Source organism: Ovis aries, chromosome 3 (assembly GCF_016772045.2).
Source record: "Ovis aries strain OAR_USU_Benz2616 breed Rambouillet chromosome 3, ARS-UI_Ramb_v3.0, whole genome shotgun sequence".
Lineage (NCBI taxonomy): Eukaryota > Metazoa > Chordata > Mammalia > Artiodactyla > Bovidae > Ovis > Ovis aries.
The window spans coordinates 81341564-81356778 of record NC_056056.1 but is presented as its reverse complement, the minus strand read 5'-3'; the positions used below and the strand labels follow the sequence as shown (position 1 = coordinate 81356778).

Below are 15215 nucleotides of genomic sequence, written 5' to 3'. Positions count from 1 at the left end.
CAACACACCATTGTAAAGCAATTATCTTCCAAATAACAAAACAAAAAATCTATATTACTACCCAGCAATCTCACTCCTGTTACTTACTGAAAAGAAATGAAAACAAAAGGACTTGTAAAAGAGTGTTCCCAGCAGCTTTGTTTATAATAGTTCCAAACAGGAAATAACCCAAGATGTCCATTAATAGGAGAATGGCTAACCAACTGTGGTGTATATATGTAAAGAAATATTACTGAAGCCACTCAATCAATTGGTGGCTAAACAGAGATATGCACAAAGGTGGTTTACTCCAGTTCCTTACCTTTTTTCAACTTCACAGGGTGAATTTTCCTACTTAAACTCCAAAATTTTGACCTAAGGATATCCCTGAATGTTTCTGAAACCCCAGAGTTCCACAGCTGCCTCTGCTAAGACTCTCCCTTCCTCCTCTCAAAGGGAAGACTCCCTGCCTCCCATCATTATCTGTGCTTAGCTTCTAAGACCTGACATCCTGTACCTGGTCCAGTAGGTCTGGGTTCAACTGTTGCCAGAACTGACAGAGGAACTCCCTCATCTTCTTGGCAGGAGGGCTTGCGGCGGGGGGGGGGGGGCATTTATTTGGGTGCCCAGCATACCTGGATGCCAGTTTTCATCTCTAGTGTCCCTAGCTTTACCTGGTCTTTCCCATATTTCTAGTTGGAACCCTTTGGCCACCATCAGGCCATGACTCTGTCAGCCCTGATCGGTACCTCTCTTGAGGGTGACCCTCTCATGGGACTCTTTCTCCAAGGCACAGTGAGCACTGTACTCTGTAGAGTGGTGACGGTATGGACACCTGAGTGATACAATTCCTGTTCTACCACTTACTAAGGTAACCTCACTGTGCCTCAGTTTCCTCATCTGTAAAATAAAATACTACTACTACTTACATCATAGGATTGGCATGAAGATTAAACTGGTTGATAAGCTATTGAGTTCTTAAACACTGCCTGGCACATGGTAAGCACTGTGTGTTATTATTTTTTTTAACTGACCTGCCCCCTTGTTCTCCATATTTTTTGAAAGGTTTTGTTCTCATATGACAAGTGAAAGAAATAATTAGGATCCAGCCAGAATCCACTCAGGATGCAGTAATTTGAACAGGGAAAATTCAATATAAAAAGCTGTTTACTAAGTGGGGTAAAAGGAATCCTCTAACGGATACAGGAATAACGGAGAGAGGGAGCAGCCTCTACCTCCAGAGATAACAGAGAAAACCCACGGAAGGATAAACTTGGAAAGAGCCCTCCCTCTCCACCGAAGCTGAGGCTCGGAACTCTCTGGTGGGTGCGTGGTGGGGGCTCACTGGATGGCAGAGAAGCTTGCCGAGGCGCTGCAGGCTGGGGTTGGCAAGCAGGAAGCTGCGCTGGGAGGATGGCAAAATCTAACTGGAAGCCGCCCACTGGCAGCTGTGCTGTAGAAGGAGGAAGAGAAGACCCTTCAGCGTTCTTCTGGCACCTTCCATCCACTGATGGGGCACAACAGTGGTGCTGGCTGGCGAGACCACAGGGCAGAGATGGTGTGTTTCGAGCAGAGAAGCACTAAGTTAACAACTGACACACACCCTGTTTACATTCTCATAATTAGACGACATTTCATAGGGAATCCTTTCTATTTGTGTTATATGTGTTTATAGCCTGGTAGCTCAGTGGTAAAGAATCTGCCTGCGAAGCAGGAGACGCAGGTTTGATCCCTGGGTCGGGAAGATCCCCTGGAGAAGGAAACGGCAATCCATTCCAGTATCCTTGCGTGGGAAATCCCATGGACACAGGAGCCTGGTGGGCTACAGGACAAGAGTCAGACACGAATTAGAAACTAAACAACAGGCAGTACATAGCAGCCTATGGTTAGGACAGCCCTGTGCTCTTAGCGGTCGGCTGCAGTCACCGTCATGCTGGTTATTACAACATCCCCTTTCACTCTAAGGAATGTCCCTTTTTGGAGGATAAAAACGTGGTCACACGAACTCTTTACATACTATTTTCTGTCAAACTATTCCCACTGGTAACAGTTAGAAACACAATAGATACAGATACGCAAAACTGAAGACAGCCCAGGTGTGGAGGGGTCCAGATTCAGGAAGAAGTGCAGCCCGAGCTGCTTTGCTCCGTGACGCATTGTTCGGTTTGTAGGTGGGAGAAACTAAGAGGCTGAAAAGCTGAGCCAAAAGAAATAGTTCTCAAGAGTGATATATGATTTTTAAAATGTACGTCTGGGTTTGTCTAAAAGAGCTCTTTTAATACGTACAAAATAAAAAGTCTGACATGAAAGCACAGTGTTGTTAAAATGGCAGCATCTTTTCTTTCTCTAATATCACATAAAGTCATGGTACATTTTATAGGATAGGGCAACTCAGATTTGATGAAATATGGTATATTTGTTCCCATGTTTGAATGTCTCTATGGCAGAGACTCCTGGAAGTGGAACTGCTGGGTCAAAGGACATGTATTGGATAGATTCTGCTTAACTGTCTTAAAAAAACAAGAAAACTGAACAGTGTTCATTTCCCCATACTAACACTGAAATGCCATCAGTCTTTAAATGTTTTTCTCCTCTGACAGGCTCTCACCATGTCATTTCAGCTTCAATCCAGAGTCAAGGGAATCTGTACTTTCCCAAATTATCATGTTCCTCTCCTGTGTGTAATTGGTTCAAATCTGTATCACACTTCCCTAGAGCTTGGGCCATAAGACCGACACATCTTTCTCCTCCAAAGGGCAAATAAAGGGTCATTCTCCATGTGGTGCTGGTAAGGATCATGGACTACTAGGATAGGAAGGGATTTTAGACATTGCCAAATCCTAGAAGTTCTGAAAGACATTCAAGATGATTCTCACTGTTACAGGTGATAGAGCATCTTCTCTATTTCTACTTAGAAAAATAATACAATAATTCTTCATTCAACCTCTTGCCCCATGAATGTGAGATCACTCTGGGAACATCTGAGGCCTGCTGACCAGCACCTGCAGTGGTCCCTAAATACCAGATGTGTTTATGATTCAGCAGCAGTCGTGGGTCCTAAGTGGTGAGTTTTGACTCCTCTGTAGCACCTATCTAAAATCATATATTGCTTCATATACAACCATAATGGAATGCTGGCTAAAAACATAAAATATAAAAAGTTTGCTGAAATAAAGTAAAAGAAGACCATAAAATGAAAATTCTACAAATCTAGTTCAAGATGGTCTTCATTTACTTGATGTGCAAATTGCATTCGGCTAATCAAAATGTTTATCTTGTATGTCAGAAGCAAAAACCAAAAAGACAAAATATGGTGATCATTATATCCAATTTGGTCTTTCATTATTAGGAATAAAGACCAGCCACGCCCGCTTCATGTTATTTGCAGAATGGTGCTTACACACAGCAGCCGGAACCCTTCTGTTTTAGCTCATCATTTAGACACACAAAAACATGAAAGTAATAAAAATAAACCAGTTTTTAAAGTGCAAAAAGCATAAATTCTAAACATTCAGTTAGGAAAGCAGTTTGTGTCTATTTTCGATGCTACAGTGAGTCATTGCATTTCATACATTTTAATACATTTGTCCTAAGACCAGTATATGCTCTTTTAAAGACTGTTAACAAAGCATGCTTTTCCCTTACATAATTAAATCAAACATTTTGCATTACATGGTAAATGGGAAGTTGAAACTAGTCTTATGATACTATGGATGTTACTCAAGTTTATTTTAATATCATACATATATCTAAAATAAGTTTTAAGAATCACTTCTTTGTTCCACATTACACAAATTATTACATGATTAAATCAGCGCAAGCTGTTGTCAAGGGTATACATGGTAAAAGGAATTCTCCAGTCAAGATAGGATAGGAAACTCTGGTTTAGACCTCAGTTCACAAATGAGGAAACAGGCCCAGAAAGGGTAAGAGATTTACTTAAAGTCACACAACCGGGGAGGGCCAGACTCAGACTCTTCGTTCAGTGCTCTTCAGGATGGGTGTGTATGAGGTTAAGTGATTTGAAGGTCTCAGTATACTCGTTCTTGCTGAAAAATCTCTCTAGCAGCACAGGTTCTGACACTACCCTCTCTAGGCTCAGCACTGCCCTCACCAGATTCCTCCGTTAGAGCCCTAATTTCCTTGGGGATTAAACTATTTTAGTTCTAAAAGGCTGTATTAGGTGTTGCCTTCCGTTCCTGCGCAACCACGGTCAGTTAATATCTGCTGAACCAAAACTGTAAAGGGTCTCATACAAAGCAGTATCTGCTTGAACCAATACAAGATCTGAAAGTGAAGCGTGGAAAGGGAAGTTGGACCACCAGGGGCTATCTTTGCTCCTTATAATTCACCAGAAATATTCTACCTGAGGAGCTAGGAGCAAGAAAGAGCAGACTCTGCAAATGCTACTGGATCTGAGCAGATGCTGTGTTTGAGTCCATAACTTATTTTCGTGTCTTTTAGGAAATTAACCCCTTTCAATTTAGGGGAAAAATTATTCCCACCTGTGGGCAAATCATGCCTTTACCTTGAGAGTTTGTTCTGTGTTTTAGGAGGGATTTATTTCAAAGGCTCACTCTCTGCTGTCCTTGATTTACCAAGGACCCAGCAAAGTCGGCTCCAAGGAGCCCTAATCCTGGCATTTTGTAAACAGCTCTGCATCCACCATCAGCCTGAAGGGATCTTGCAGGGGTGTTGACCATCCTTCCAGAGCTCTGGATGCATATCTCCCATAGTCCACAAACCATCTGGAGAGGCCACCTATCTCCTTTCCCTGGGTGCACACCACAGTATGCACAAAGCATTGACCTTCCTGAAAACACCCCCTTCAGAGGCCCCTCCCTTACACAGAGCCTGTGTCTGTCACCTCAGCCTTTGCCTGACCATTCCAGTCTTCTCTGCTCCAATTTCAAGGCTTTTCTACAATCCTACTCTTGACTTCATCACCCAAACACAACCTGTTAATGACAGTCAGCACCATCAATGTGATTAAGCTTCCCTGGCGGCTCAGACGGTAAAGGTTCCAGCCTGCAATGTAGGAGACCGGGGGTTCAATCCCTGGGTTGGGAAGATCTCCTGGAGAAGGAAATGGCAACGGGCTCCAGTATTGCTGCCTGAAGAATCCCAAAGACAGAAGAGCCTGGCGAGCCCGTCCATAGGGTCGCAAAGAGTCCGACATGACTGAGCAACTTAACACTTACCTTCCCTTCAACACGGTGATTATGCATGATCATTATTCTGCCCCCATCCCTTGCTCGTGATGGTTCTTAAATTTATTGACATAGTGTTCTCTTGTTTGTTGTCCTGGCTCTCCCAGGAAAGCAGAGGTCATCTAACAGAGAGGCGCCGGCGACAATCGACAATCGATGGAGGGAATCCGAGAGGGAAGGGGTCGGGGGACTTGTTGGAGGAGGCTGCTGATAAACTCCCAGAGGTCCCCACTAGAGTTATCAGTCAAGGATAACAGACACAGTGCCTAGAACTCTCCAGAATGTTTACATTAAAATTTGAGATCAGAAAAAATATAATAAATGTAACGATAAATCCAGCCTGGATTATATTTGTGTTTTATAGCAGCAAAACTTAATTTAAAAAAAAATTTTTTTTAATGCAGAAAGGGGCCCACAAAGACGAAGTGCATAAGGCGCGGGACAGTCATAATTCAGTCCTGGGTAAGGTTTACACTTTCCGCTTAAAAAACAGAAATGGATATCCAGATATTTGTAGGAGACCTCTTGATTTTACATATTAGGAACTCGCTTTAAACAAAACATACATTGTGTGGCCCAACAAAAGACGCGGAACCTAGGCTGCAGCCTCTTGAAGACTCGGACTATCATCGTGTCCCCGGAACGCCCGTGGCTTGACAAGATTTCGGGGACACTTCTTCAGCCTGAGTGCCCGAGCACCCCACTCAGGACAGAGTAAGGGGCAGTAGAAAGCCTTCGGGACACAACAAGGGTCTGACGGTAAAATCCCCGCCCCGTCCGGTGTTGGAAGCTCGAAGGCCACTTCAGCCCCGGCACTCTCTGGAGCCTCAACCGGCTTCGCCCTTTCGCGGGTTTCCCGGCTCCCACCGACTTCCAGGGAGCGCAGGTTAGGGGGTGGAGTCTTCCCGCTCACCAGGCAGGCTGGAGCAGGGCGCAGGGACAGTCGTCCGGGACATCTACGGCCCCGGAGCCCAGGCCGCCCCATCCCTCGCAACAGGGCCCGCCCGCCGGCCGCAGCCTGTCTCCTGGGTGAGACCGGCTCCTCGCGGGGTCTGCTCCCGGCAGGCGAAGCTCCACACCGAGGACTCGGAGGTGGTTTTCAGACCGCCGCGGCCAGGGCTCCTCCTCCCGCGCTGCTCAGGGAGGCGGGCTGAGCTCTTTACAAGGCCCTGCCACACGACCCCGCCATTCCAGACGGAGACTTCCGCAGCCTCCCGGCCTTAACTCGAACGGGAGCTGCTGGACCGGAAGCTGCGGGGTCTCGGGGCCCCGGCTAGTTCCCGCCGTGCCGAGCCGAAGGTGCGCATGCTCCGCAGAGGCCCGCACGGGGCCTGAGTAAACCCTGATAGAGCCATCGCAAGGCGGGGTGAGCAGAGCTCCAGTGGCGCAATCGGTTAGCGCGCGGTACTTATACAGCAGTACATGCAGAGCAATGCCGAGGTTGTGAGTTCGAGCCTCACCTGGAGCACGACCCTTTTGGATACCCGCACGTTTCCCCACTTTTACCTCCGTGCTCAAGGAAACGAATCAGTCTCTCTTTACACTCCTCAGTTCCTGTCTCTTGACTGCTCTGCTTGCGTGTTTTGCTCCGCTGCAGGCAGGAAGCCGCTCGTATCCGCTCCTCTAACTCGCTTTCCAAGCTACTTGTTGCCCCCGCGAACCATCCAGCCGCCCGAACCCGGACGTTTACCTGCTGCTCCCTCTCCCTAGGCATTTCCTTTAACGGCACCCAGTCCCGGATCCCGGGACCGGGGATGTGGACCGCAAGGGCGCTGCACCGGTGATGGGGCCCTACCTGGGTCTCGTCATCGAAAACTCCGGCGCCCTCTCTACGGGGCTTGCCCGAGCTCCCGGAGCCGGTTCCCGGGCGCTGCCCCTCACCCAGGACCAGGAGCGGCGGGGTGCGCGTTGGGTGGCGGGGCGGGAGCCGAGCGACCACTCCCGCGAAGCCCAGAGCAGGAGCGGTCGCTGTCCTCCTTTTTAACTACTACTAACTAGTCGTCGCCCCTCCCTCGGATCTAGAGCCCCTAGACGGCGGGCCCTTCTCCCCTCCTCAGGCCTCCAGGCCTCCCTGGGCGGATCTGCAGAGTTTGGGAAAAGTGCCTGGGCGTCTTCCTCCCTATTTGTGCCCCTTCTCCCTGGTGTCAGACAGGACGGGTGGAATTCGCTGGCAGACGGGAGAACAGACGTTTTCTAGGGATACCCTTTCCTGGCCGCCGCACACCCCATGTTCAGAAGTACCCCCTCTAAGCAGGATATCTGCCAGCTGGATTTGGAATGTTCCAGCACGTGAACGCACCCCTGAGGCACGGGGGCCGCTTTGCCTGCGGATGGGTGGGCGGGGGGCGCCCCACATCCCCGGGAGGTGGGGCGAAGTGGAGACCAAGAGTAGCTGGGATGAGAGGCCTCCCGCACACGTTCTCCCATACGCGTGTTTTCAGCTGTTTTTATGGGGTGTGCTAGTAAACTCCTGGGATGGAAATACTACCGGGAGTGCTGAGAGGAAAGACCTGGAAAGCTCTGAGAAAGTGGGCGGAGCTCTTGTCTGTCTCCTCGACTGCTAACCCCAGCCCCCGGTTCCGAAAGGGAAGCCCCGCACCACCTGGAATGTGAGAAAGTCCGTCCCTCGTCACCTAACCTGGCTGGACCAGACGCTTCTGCTCACAGGCTCATCCTCTGCAGATGGTGAGGGCTCCCCTTTAGAAATCTGGCCAGCCTGGAAACAAGTATCTGTCCGCCACCCCGACACAAAAAATTGGCTTATTTTTTTAAAAATAGCTTCGAGATATAACTCATATACCCTACCATTCACCCACTTAGTTTGCAGTTCAGTGGATTTTAGTGCTTTCACAGATAGGTGCAACCATCAGTCACCACAGTCAATTTTAAAACATTCTTATCAACTCAGTAGGAAATCGTGTATCCTTCACCTATGACCCCACCCCACCACTAAATAATCACTAATTTACTTTCTGTCTCTACATTTCCCCTTTTCTGGACCTTCATATGAATGGAATCATAATGTGTGGTCTTTCGTGACTGGCTTCTTTCAATGTTTTCAAGATTCGTCCTGTCCTACCTTGTATCAGTACTTTCTTTTTTTTTTTTTTTTTTAATTTATGGCTGGATAATATTGCATTGTATGGATTCTTTTCAATTTTGAATAGAAAAAAGGCTGGCATTTTAAAAACATTTGCTGAAAAATTTTTAAAAAGGATATTAATGTTAAAATGTACAAAGCGTAAAAACAGTCACATTTGCCAGGTGTGTAATTTTTAACTTTCAGAGGTTATCGTTGCAAGCACTGGTCAGATATTTCCAAGAGCTCAGCCAAGAGTTGAGCATGGAGTGGGCCCCCAAGGTGGACAGAAACAAATGAAAGAAAGATCATTCTGCCCAACCACCTGTCCACATTGGGAATCCCTTCTACAAAACCCCAGCTCCTATTTGAAAAGTGTTAGCATCAGCATGCCATTTCTTCTCAAGGTGATGTGTTCCACTTTCTGTCAACTCTAATGGTTAGAACATTCTTCTTAAATATTGTTTCTGTTCCTTCAGGTTATGCTGGAATGATGGTGGTTTGGGGAGCTCTTTTTCTGGTCAGGCGGTGAAGTGGGAAGGTAAGCTAAATTAGTTGTCTTTGTTCTATTTAAGCTAGAAATCACCAGATAGAGTATTAGTGGATTACAAACAAACAAACAGACCACTGGCAGATTTGTAGGTCAGTGTCTTTAATGTGAAGTTGATAGGACTTTTAAAGGTTGTGAAGGGTGATAAAGATCAAGTCAGAAAATTATGGAAACATGCTATAAAAACCATAAAGTACTACATATACAGGTATAAGGAGGTGGCATTCCTATCACCACAAAACTAGTGGATTAGACCTGTATGCAGGGAGGAAGATGGATAAATATGAGGTGGATAAACTCAGAAGGCAGGGTGAATTTATAGCTGAATATCTGTAGACGTCTAGCTGGAGGGAAGCCTGACCCACCCATTGAACTCCACTGAACTATACACACAGGTTGACATTAACTTTGTAGATGGCTTTGAACAGGCTAATTAAAATTGTGTGTGATAGAGCTGGAAGGGAGTGCAAATTCAGTAGAATTTGAAGCTAGAATAAGAGACAAATGTTTCTGACAAGTGACAAGATGCAGTTTGATAGAGATAATTGTAAGCCTGTGTTCAGTTCAGAGTTCAAAGTGGTCAGTGCCTGGCTTGACAGCTGTTTGCATATAAAGAATCTGGGCATATCGGATATGCACAGCCTCAGTCGTCCTGGCGCTGTGATTCAATTGCTGAGAATATCATCCGATTATTAATGCATTACTACATAATGCATTACATGGTGTGGTGTCAGAGATCATAAAACAGCAGTCTGTGGAACAAATCTAGCCTCCAGGCAGGTTTTGTTTGCATTTCTAGCGCTGACTTGTAAAGTGTTGAAAAAAATTATAATCATTTGCCTATACATCCGGAGATTTTACTGTAATGCCTAGATTTCAAGTTTTCGATGAAAAATTAGAAGGCTTGTCCACCCCGAGCCCTTATTCCCCCATGGCAACATTTTCCTCCCCTTTGGATGAGCATGTTTGTGATCTCCCGTTTGTCACAGTCCTATAACTCCCCACTCATCCCAAACACAGAGGTGGGTACCAGCTGCCACTGCTCTACCCACTTCACTTGCTTTGCTGTTTTCTTCACCACTGACTCACTCCTCTCATTTGTGACCGACAGTCATTGAGGGTGTGGGTAAAGATAGGGAATGCTCATGCTGAACTCAACCTGATGGCTATAACCTGTGTGAACACAACCTATTTAAAAGTCAACAAACAAAATCCCCAGTTCTTTATTATGAAAAATTGCAAACATATCCAAAGTAGAAAAAATACCATATTTAAAAGTAGAGAATATATATATAGTTAATATATATCCATCCATCACTACTTTTGAGAATTGTCGTTTATCTCATTCTCACAACAATTTCCCCTATCATAGTCATCAAAATATTTTAAAGGAAATCCCAGCTATAGTTTAATTTGACTTGTAAATGCCTCACTATGTATACCCAACAGGTAGCCACTTTTTAAAAGAGCATAACCACAGTATCATTATTATACCAAACAAGATAAATAATAGTGCCCCTACATCATCTAACACCTTGTCTGTGTTCAAATGTCTGCACTTAGCTTTAAAAGATATTTTTACCATTGGTCTATTGGAATCAAGAGCCAAGCGAGGGCCACACACTAAATTTGATCAATATATCTTAAATATCTAAATCTGTCTCTCTTTTTTCATTTATACTAATTACCCATTCTCTTTTATGATGTTTATTTTCTTATTTTAAATTATTGGCCCCGCAGCATGTAGGATCTTAGTTGTCCCACCAGGGATTGATTCTGTGTCCCCTGTAGTGGAAGCCTGGAGTCTTAACCACTGGGCCTCCAGGGAATTCCCTGATATTTGTTTGTTGATCTATAGAATTTCCCACAGAATTTGGCTAATTGAATAACAAGGCATCATTTCAAAAGTTCTTCAGTCCCCCTGACATTTAGATCTAGAAGCTTGGTAATATTAAGATTCAATTAAAAAAAAAAGATTATAGCTGGTACTATATACTATTGTATCACAAGAGGGCAAGTACATAATGGCTGGTTGTTCTGCTTTTACTGACGATTTCAGGTGTGGTCAGCCTGGTCCATGCATTATGAAATGCCACATCAGCCTCCGACCTAATGATTTTAGCAGCTGTTGATGCTCTGTCTAGATGTATTATATTAAGGATTATTCAATAATGTTTTCTAATTCTATTATTGCCTCTGTATTTGTGACTGTGATACCTTAAAAAAAACAAAAAACCTTTTTTTCCTTTGAATGTTTGGTTTTCCTAAAGCACTATTCACATAGAAAAGGTTAGATAATATTGCTGGATGCTTCCTTTTTCTACTAATCTTTAGAATAATCTGTTGGTGCTCTAACAATTCCCATAGGTGACCAATGAGTTTTTTATTTCACAGCTTTTTAAAAAGGTATGTTTGACATACAATGAACTGCATTAATGATGCTGAGTAGCTTTTCTAGTGCTTGTTAAATACTCAGATATCTTCTTTGGTGAATTATCTTTTAAAAGCTTTTGCCCTGTTTTTTATTGAGTTACTCATGTTTTTATTATTGAGTTATAAGATTTTTGTATATTCTAGATGTAATTCCTTTGTTGTGTATATGTTTTGTAAACAATTTCTCTCAGCTGTGATTTGAGTTTTGTTTTTCTAAATGGTGTCTCTTGAAAAGCAGACTTTTAAATTTTGATGAAGTTCAATTTATCCATTTTTTTCCAATTATGGGTGATACTTTTGGTGTTATAGCTAAGAAATTTTTGCTTAACCCAAAGTCACCAAGATTGTATTCTGTGTTTTAGCTCTTACCTTTAGGAGTTCACTTTTGTGTATGATGTGAATAGAGGTCTAAATTTTTCTTTTTTGGGGTATGGATATCCAATTCTGGCACCATTTGTTGAAAAGCATACCCTTTCCTGATTGAATTGACTTCATAGCTTGACAAGAATGGCAATCAATGGCAACCCAGTCCAGTACTCTTGCCTGGAAAGTCCCATGGATGGAGGAGCCTGGTGGGCTGCAGTCCATGGGGTCTCGAAGAGTCGGACATGACTGAGTGACTTCACTTTCACTTTTCACTTTCATGCATTGGAGAAGGAAATGGCCACCCACTCCAGGGTTCTTGCCTGGAGAATCCCAGGGACAGGGGAGCCTGGTGGGCTGCCTCTGTGGGGTCGCACAGAATTGGACATGACTGAAGCGACTTAGCAGCAGCAGCAGTACTGGTCTTTTGCTGGACTTCATTCTATCTTATGAGCTATATGTCAGTGTGGTGTCACGTATTGGTTACCGTAATCAAACACATACATACCACGTATAAAGTTATATATATTTATATGATTATAGTAATCAGCACATAACACTATATATACACACACACTATATATATACACACATTAGGGTTAGTGTGCCAATTTGTATGAAAATATCCTGGGATTTTTACAAGGAATCTGTTGAGTGAGAATTGCCTCCTTAACAATGTTGAACCTTCTGATTCCATAAATAAGATGTGTATCTTCACTTATTTAGGCCTTTAATTTCTTTAAACAATGTTTTATAGTTTTCAGTGTTATAATGTTGTATTATTTCTTCCTTAAATATTTGGCAGAATTCACTAGTAAAGTACTGTGGGCCTGCGGTTTTCTTTGTAGGAAAAATTTTTTTAAACCCCACAAGTTCAGTTTTTGGTTTTGTGTTTGTTTTTTTTTTGATAAATATGGGGGCTATGCAGGTTATTTATTTATTCTTAAATGAGTTTTGGCATTTTGTGTCTTTTAGAAAATTTTATCTAATTCATTAAATTTGTTGAATTTATTGGCATAAAGTTATTCATAATATTTACTTCTTGTCTTTAGGATCTGTAGTGATGTCCCCTCTAACTTCTGATATCGATCATTTATGTGTTTTTTTGTCCTGATCAAACTCAGAAGATGTTTTCCACTTTTATTTATCTTTTCACATATCTAGTTTTTTGTTTCATAGATTTTTTTTTTTCTATTGCTTTCCTGATTTTCATCTGATTCTGGTGCACTTGAAGAGAATGTAGACTGTGCTGCTGTTAGGCAGCATGTTCTGTCGATATCAATTATATCAAATTGGTTATAGAGTTCTGCAAACGTTCCGTATCTTTGATTTTTCTGCCTACTTGTTCTAGCTATTATTGAGAGAAGGACATGAAAATAACCAACTGCAATGATAGATTTTCTTGTTTCACCATTTAGTTCCATCTTTTCCTTCTTCATGTTGTTGGAGGCTCTGTTACTGGCCTTATAAATGTTTACAGTTGTTGTGAACTCTTGATTCTGTTACCTGACCCTATATTCTATAGCTGACCCTGTTACCATTGTTGATGCTTAATTTGTCCCATATTTGGCCAGGGTAAGTCCCATTAAGTTGGCTCCTAGGTCTTTGTGACATAATCTTAAATCTGAGATATGATATGTTTCTGGCATAACAAGACATTTCGAAGTGCATTTTGTGCTTGTCTTCTCTCAATCCTGGAATTGGCCATTTCTCCTAAGAGCGTGGTTCTTTTTGGTGGGAAATGTTATTTAGGTGAGCACAATCTGTGTGTTAGAGTTCCTTACTGCTACTCTGCGGTTGTCATATTTCCAAGCCTTTCCAAGAGACAGAACTAGGACATGCATATTTTTTTAAAGAGAAAAAAGTAGGGATTTCCCTGGTGGTCCAGTGGCTAAGACTCCACACTCCTAATGCAGGGGACCTGGGTTTGACCCTTAGTCAGGGAACAAGATCCCACTTACCACAACTGTAGATCCTGCGTGCCACAACTAAATATCCCACAATGAAGATTGAAGATCCTGTGTGAAGATCCAACTGAGACCTGGTGCAGCCTAGATAAATAAATAAATATTTTTTAAAAAGAGAGAAAAATAAAGCTCGAGTTTATAGTGATATTTCCAATTCAAATGTAAGATTACAGAATTTATACACTTTGATTTTATATTTGTACTGCTTTTTTCTTGCTCTAAAAATACTAGTTCTTTACAACTCTTACATAATTATTTATTTGCTATATCGTACCACATAATAGTTTAAAAGTAATATTATATGTTATTTCTCATAATAAGATTATTGCTTACAGTTTAAGATTCCTTTGTGATTTCTTTTGTCCTTAGTTCATATTCAAAATACAGTATTTGAAGTATTATGCTTAAAGTAATTTTTCTCTGTGGCTATGCTATCAACTTGATACTCAGTAAATACCTTTTGATTGAGTTTGTTTTACACTTTTAAGAATCTCTTTTTAAATTTTTGATCGGAGGATAATTGCTATACAATATTGTGTTAGTTTCTGCCATATATCAACATGAATCAGCCATAGGTATACATATATCCTCCCTTTTTTTCTTTTTATTTATCTAAAATATTTACATGCTTCTAAACTCAAAACTACAAAACAAGGTTTATTCCAAGAAGTCTAAAACTTGTCCTCTAATGCTGTTTTCCTCTTTGTTTTTTTGTATAGGTGATAGTTTAAAAATTGCTTTCTTGATATATCTTTGGAGAAGACTCTTGAGAGTCCCTTGGACTGCAAGGAGATCCAACCAGTCCATTCTGAAGGAGATCAACCCTGGGATTTCTTTGGAAGGAATTATGCTAAAGCTGAAGCTCCAGTACTTTGGCCACCTCATGCGAAGAGTTGACTCATTGGAAAAGACTCTGATGCTGGGAGGGATTGGGGGCAGGAGGAGAAGGGGACGACTGAGGATGAGATGGCTGGATGCCATCACAGACTCGATGGACGTGAGTCTGAGTGAACTCCGGGAGTTGGTGATGGACAGAGAGGCCTCGTGTGCTGCGATTCATGGGGTCGCAAAGAGTCGGACACGACTGAGCGACTGAACTGAACTGAACTGAACTGATATATCTTTCCATTATTTATTCTTAAAAAACATAAACAAAGACACGTCTGTGTTTGTATTCCACTTCCTCTCCTTCTTTTTTCAAAAGCTCTTATATTCATTGCTGATTCCACAGGTAGTGTATTCTGGTTATTTCAAAGTTGTAAATAGGACTCTTCCTCACTCCTTATCACAGTGCATAGTATTCCTTTCCTGTGGATGTAGCATTGTTTGTTGAGCCAGTCCTCTACTCATGAACAGTTGGATGTTTTCAGTCTCCTGGTTTTGTAGATGATGCTGCAATAAAGTTCACGAAGTTTTGAATATTTTGCTATTTTATCTTTGAGATAGATTCTATATGTGGGATTGCTGGTCTGAGAACTGGATATCTATAAAATATAAATATGTATGATTATATTTAATTTTATATATAGTAATTTATATTATATATAAAATGTAATATCATACATATATATAACATATATAGGAACCTGGTGGGCTACAGTCCAAAGGGTCACAAAGAGCTGGATACGACTGAG

At 42.6% G+C, this 15215-nt stretch overlaps 1 protein-coding gene and 1 non-coding gene across 2 annotated transcripts; both read left to right on the top strand.

Moving 5' to 3' along the window:
* Positions 1 to 5239: 5239 nt before the first annotated feature.
* On the top strand, positions 5240 to 15000 carry LOC105606921 (uncharacterized). The gene is made up of 5 exons (XM_060413657.1): positions 5240 to 5413; positions 5594 to 5651; positions 6224 to 6488; positions 8748 to 8809; positions 14301 to 15000. Exons 1-5 carry the CDS (start codon positions 5240 to 5242, stop codon positions 14675 to 14677), a joined length of 936 nt encoding a protein of 311 aa, XP_060269640.1. The 3' UTR covers positions 14678 to 15000.
* Positions 6565 to 6657, top strand: TRNAI-UAU (transfer RNA isoleucine (anticodon UAU)). The gene is given in 2 exon segments: positions 6565 to 6602; positions 6622 to 6657. It is a non-coding gene; the product is annotated as a tRNA-Ile (tRNA).
* Positions 15001 to 15215: the final 215 nt, after the last annotated feature.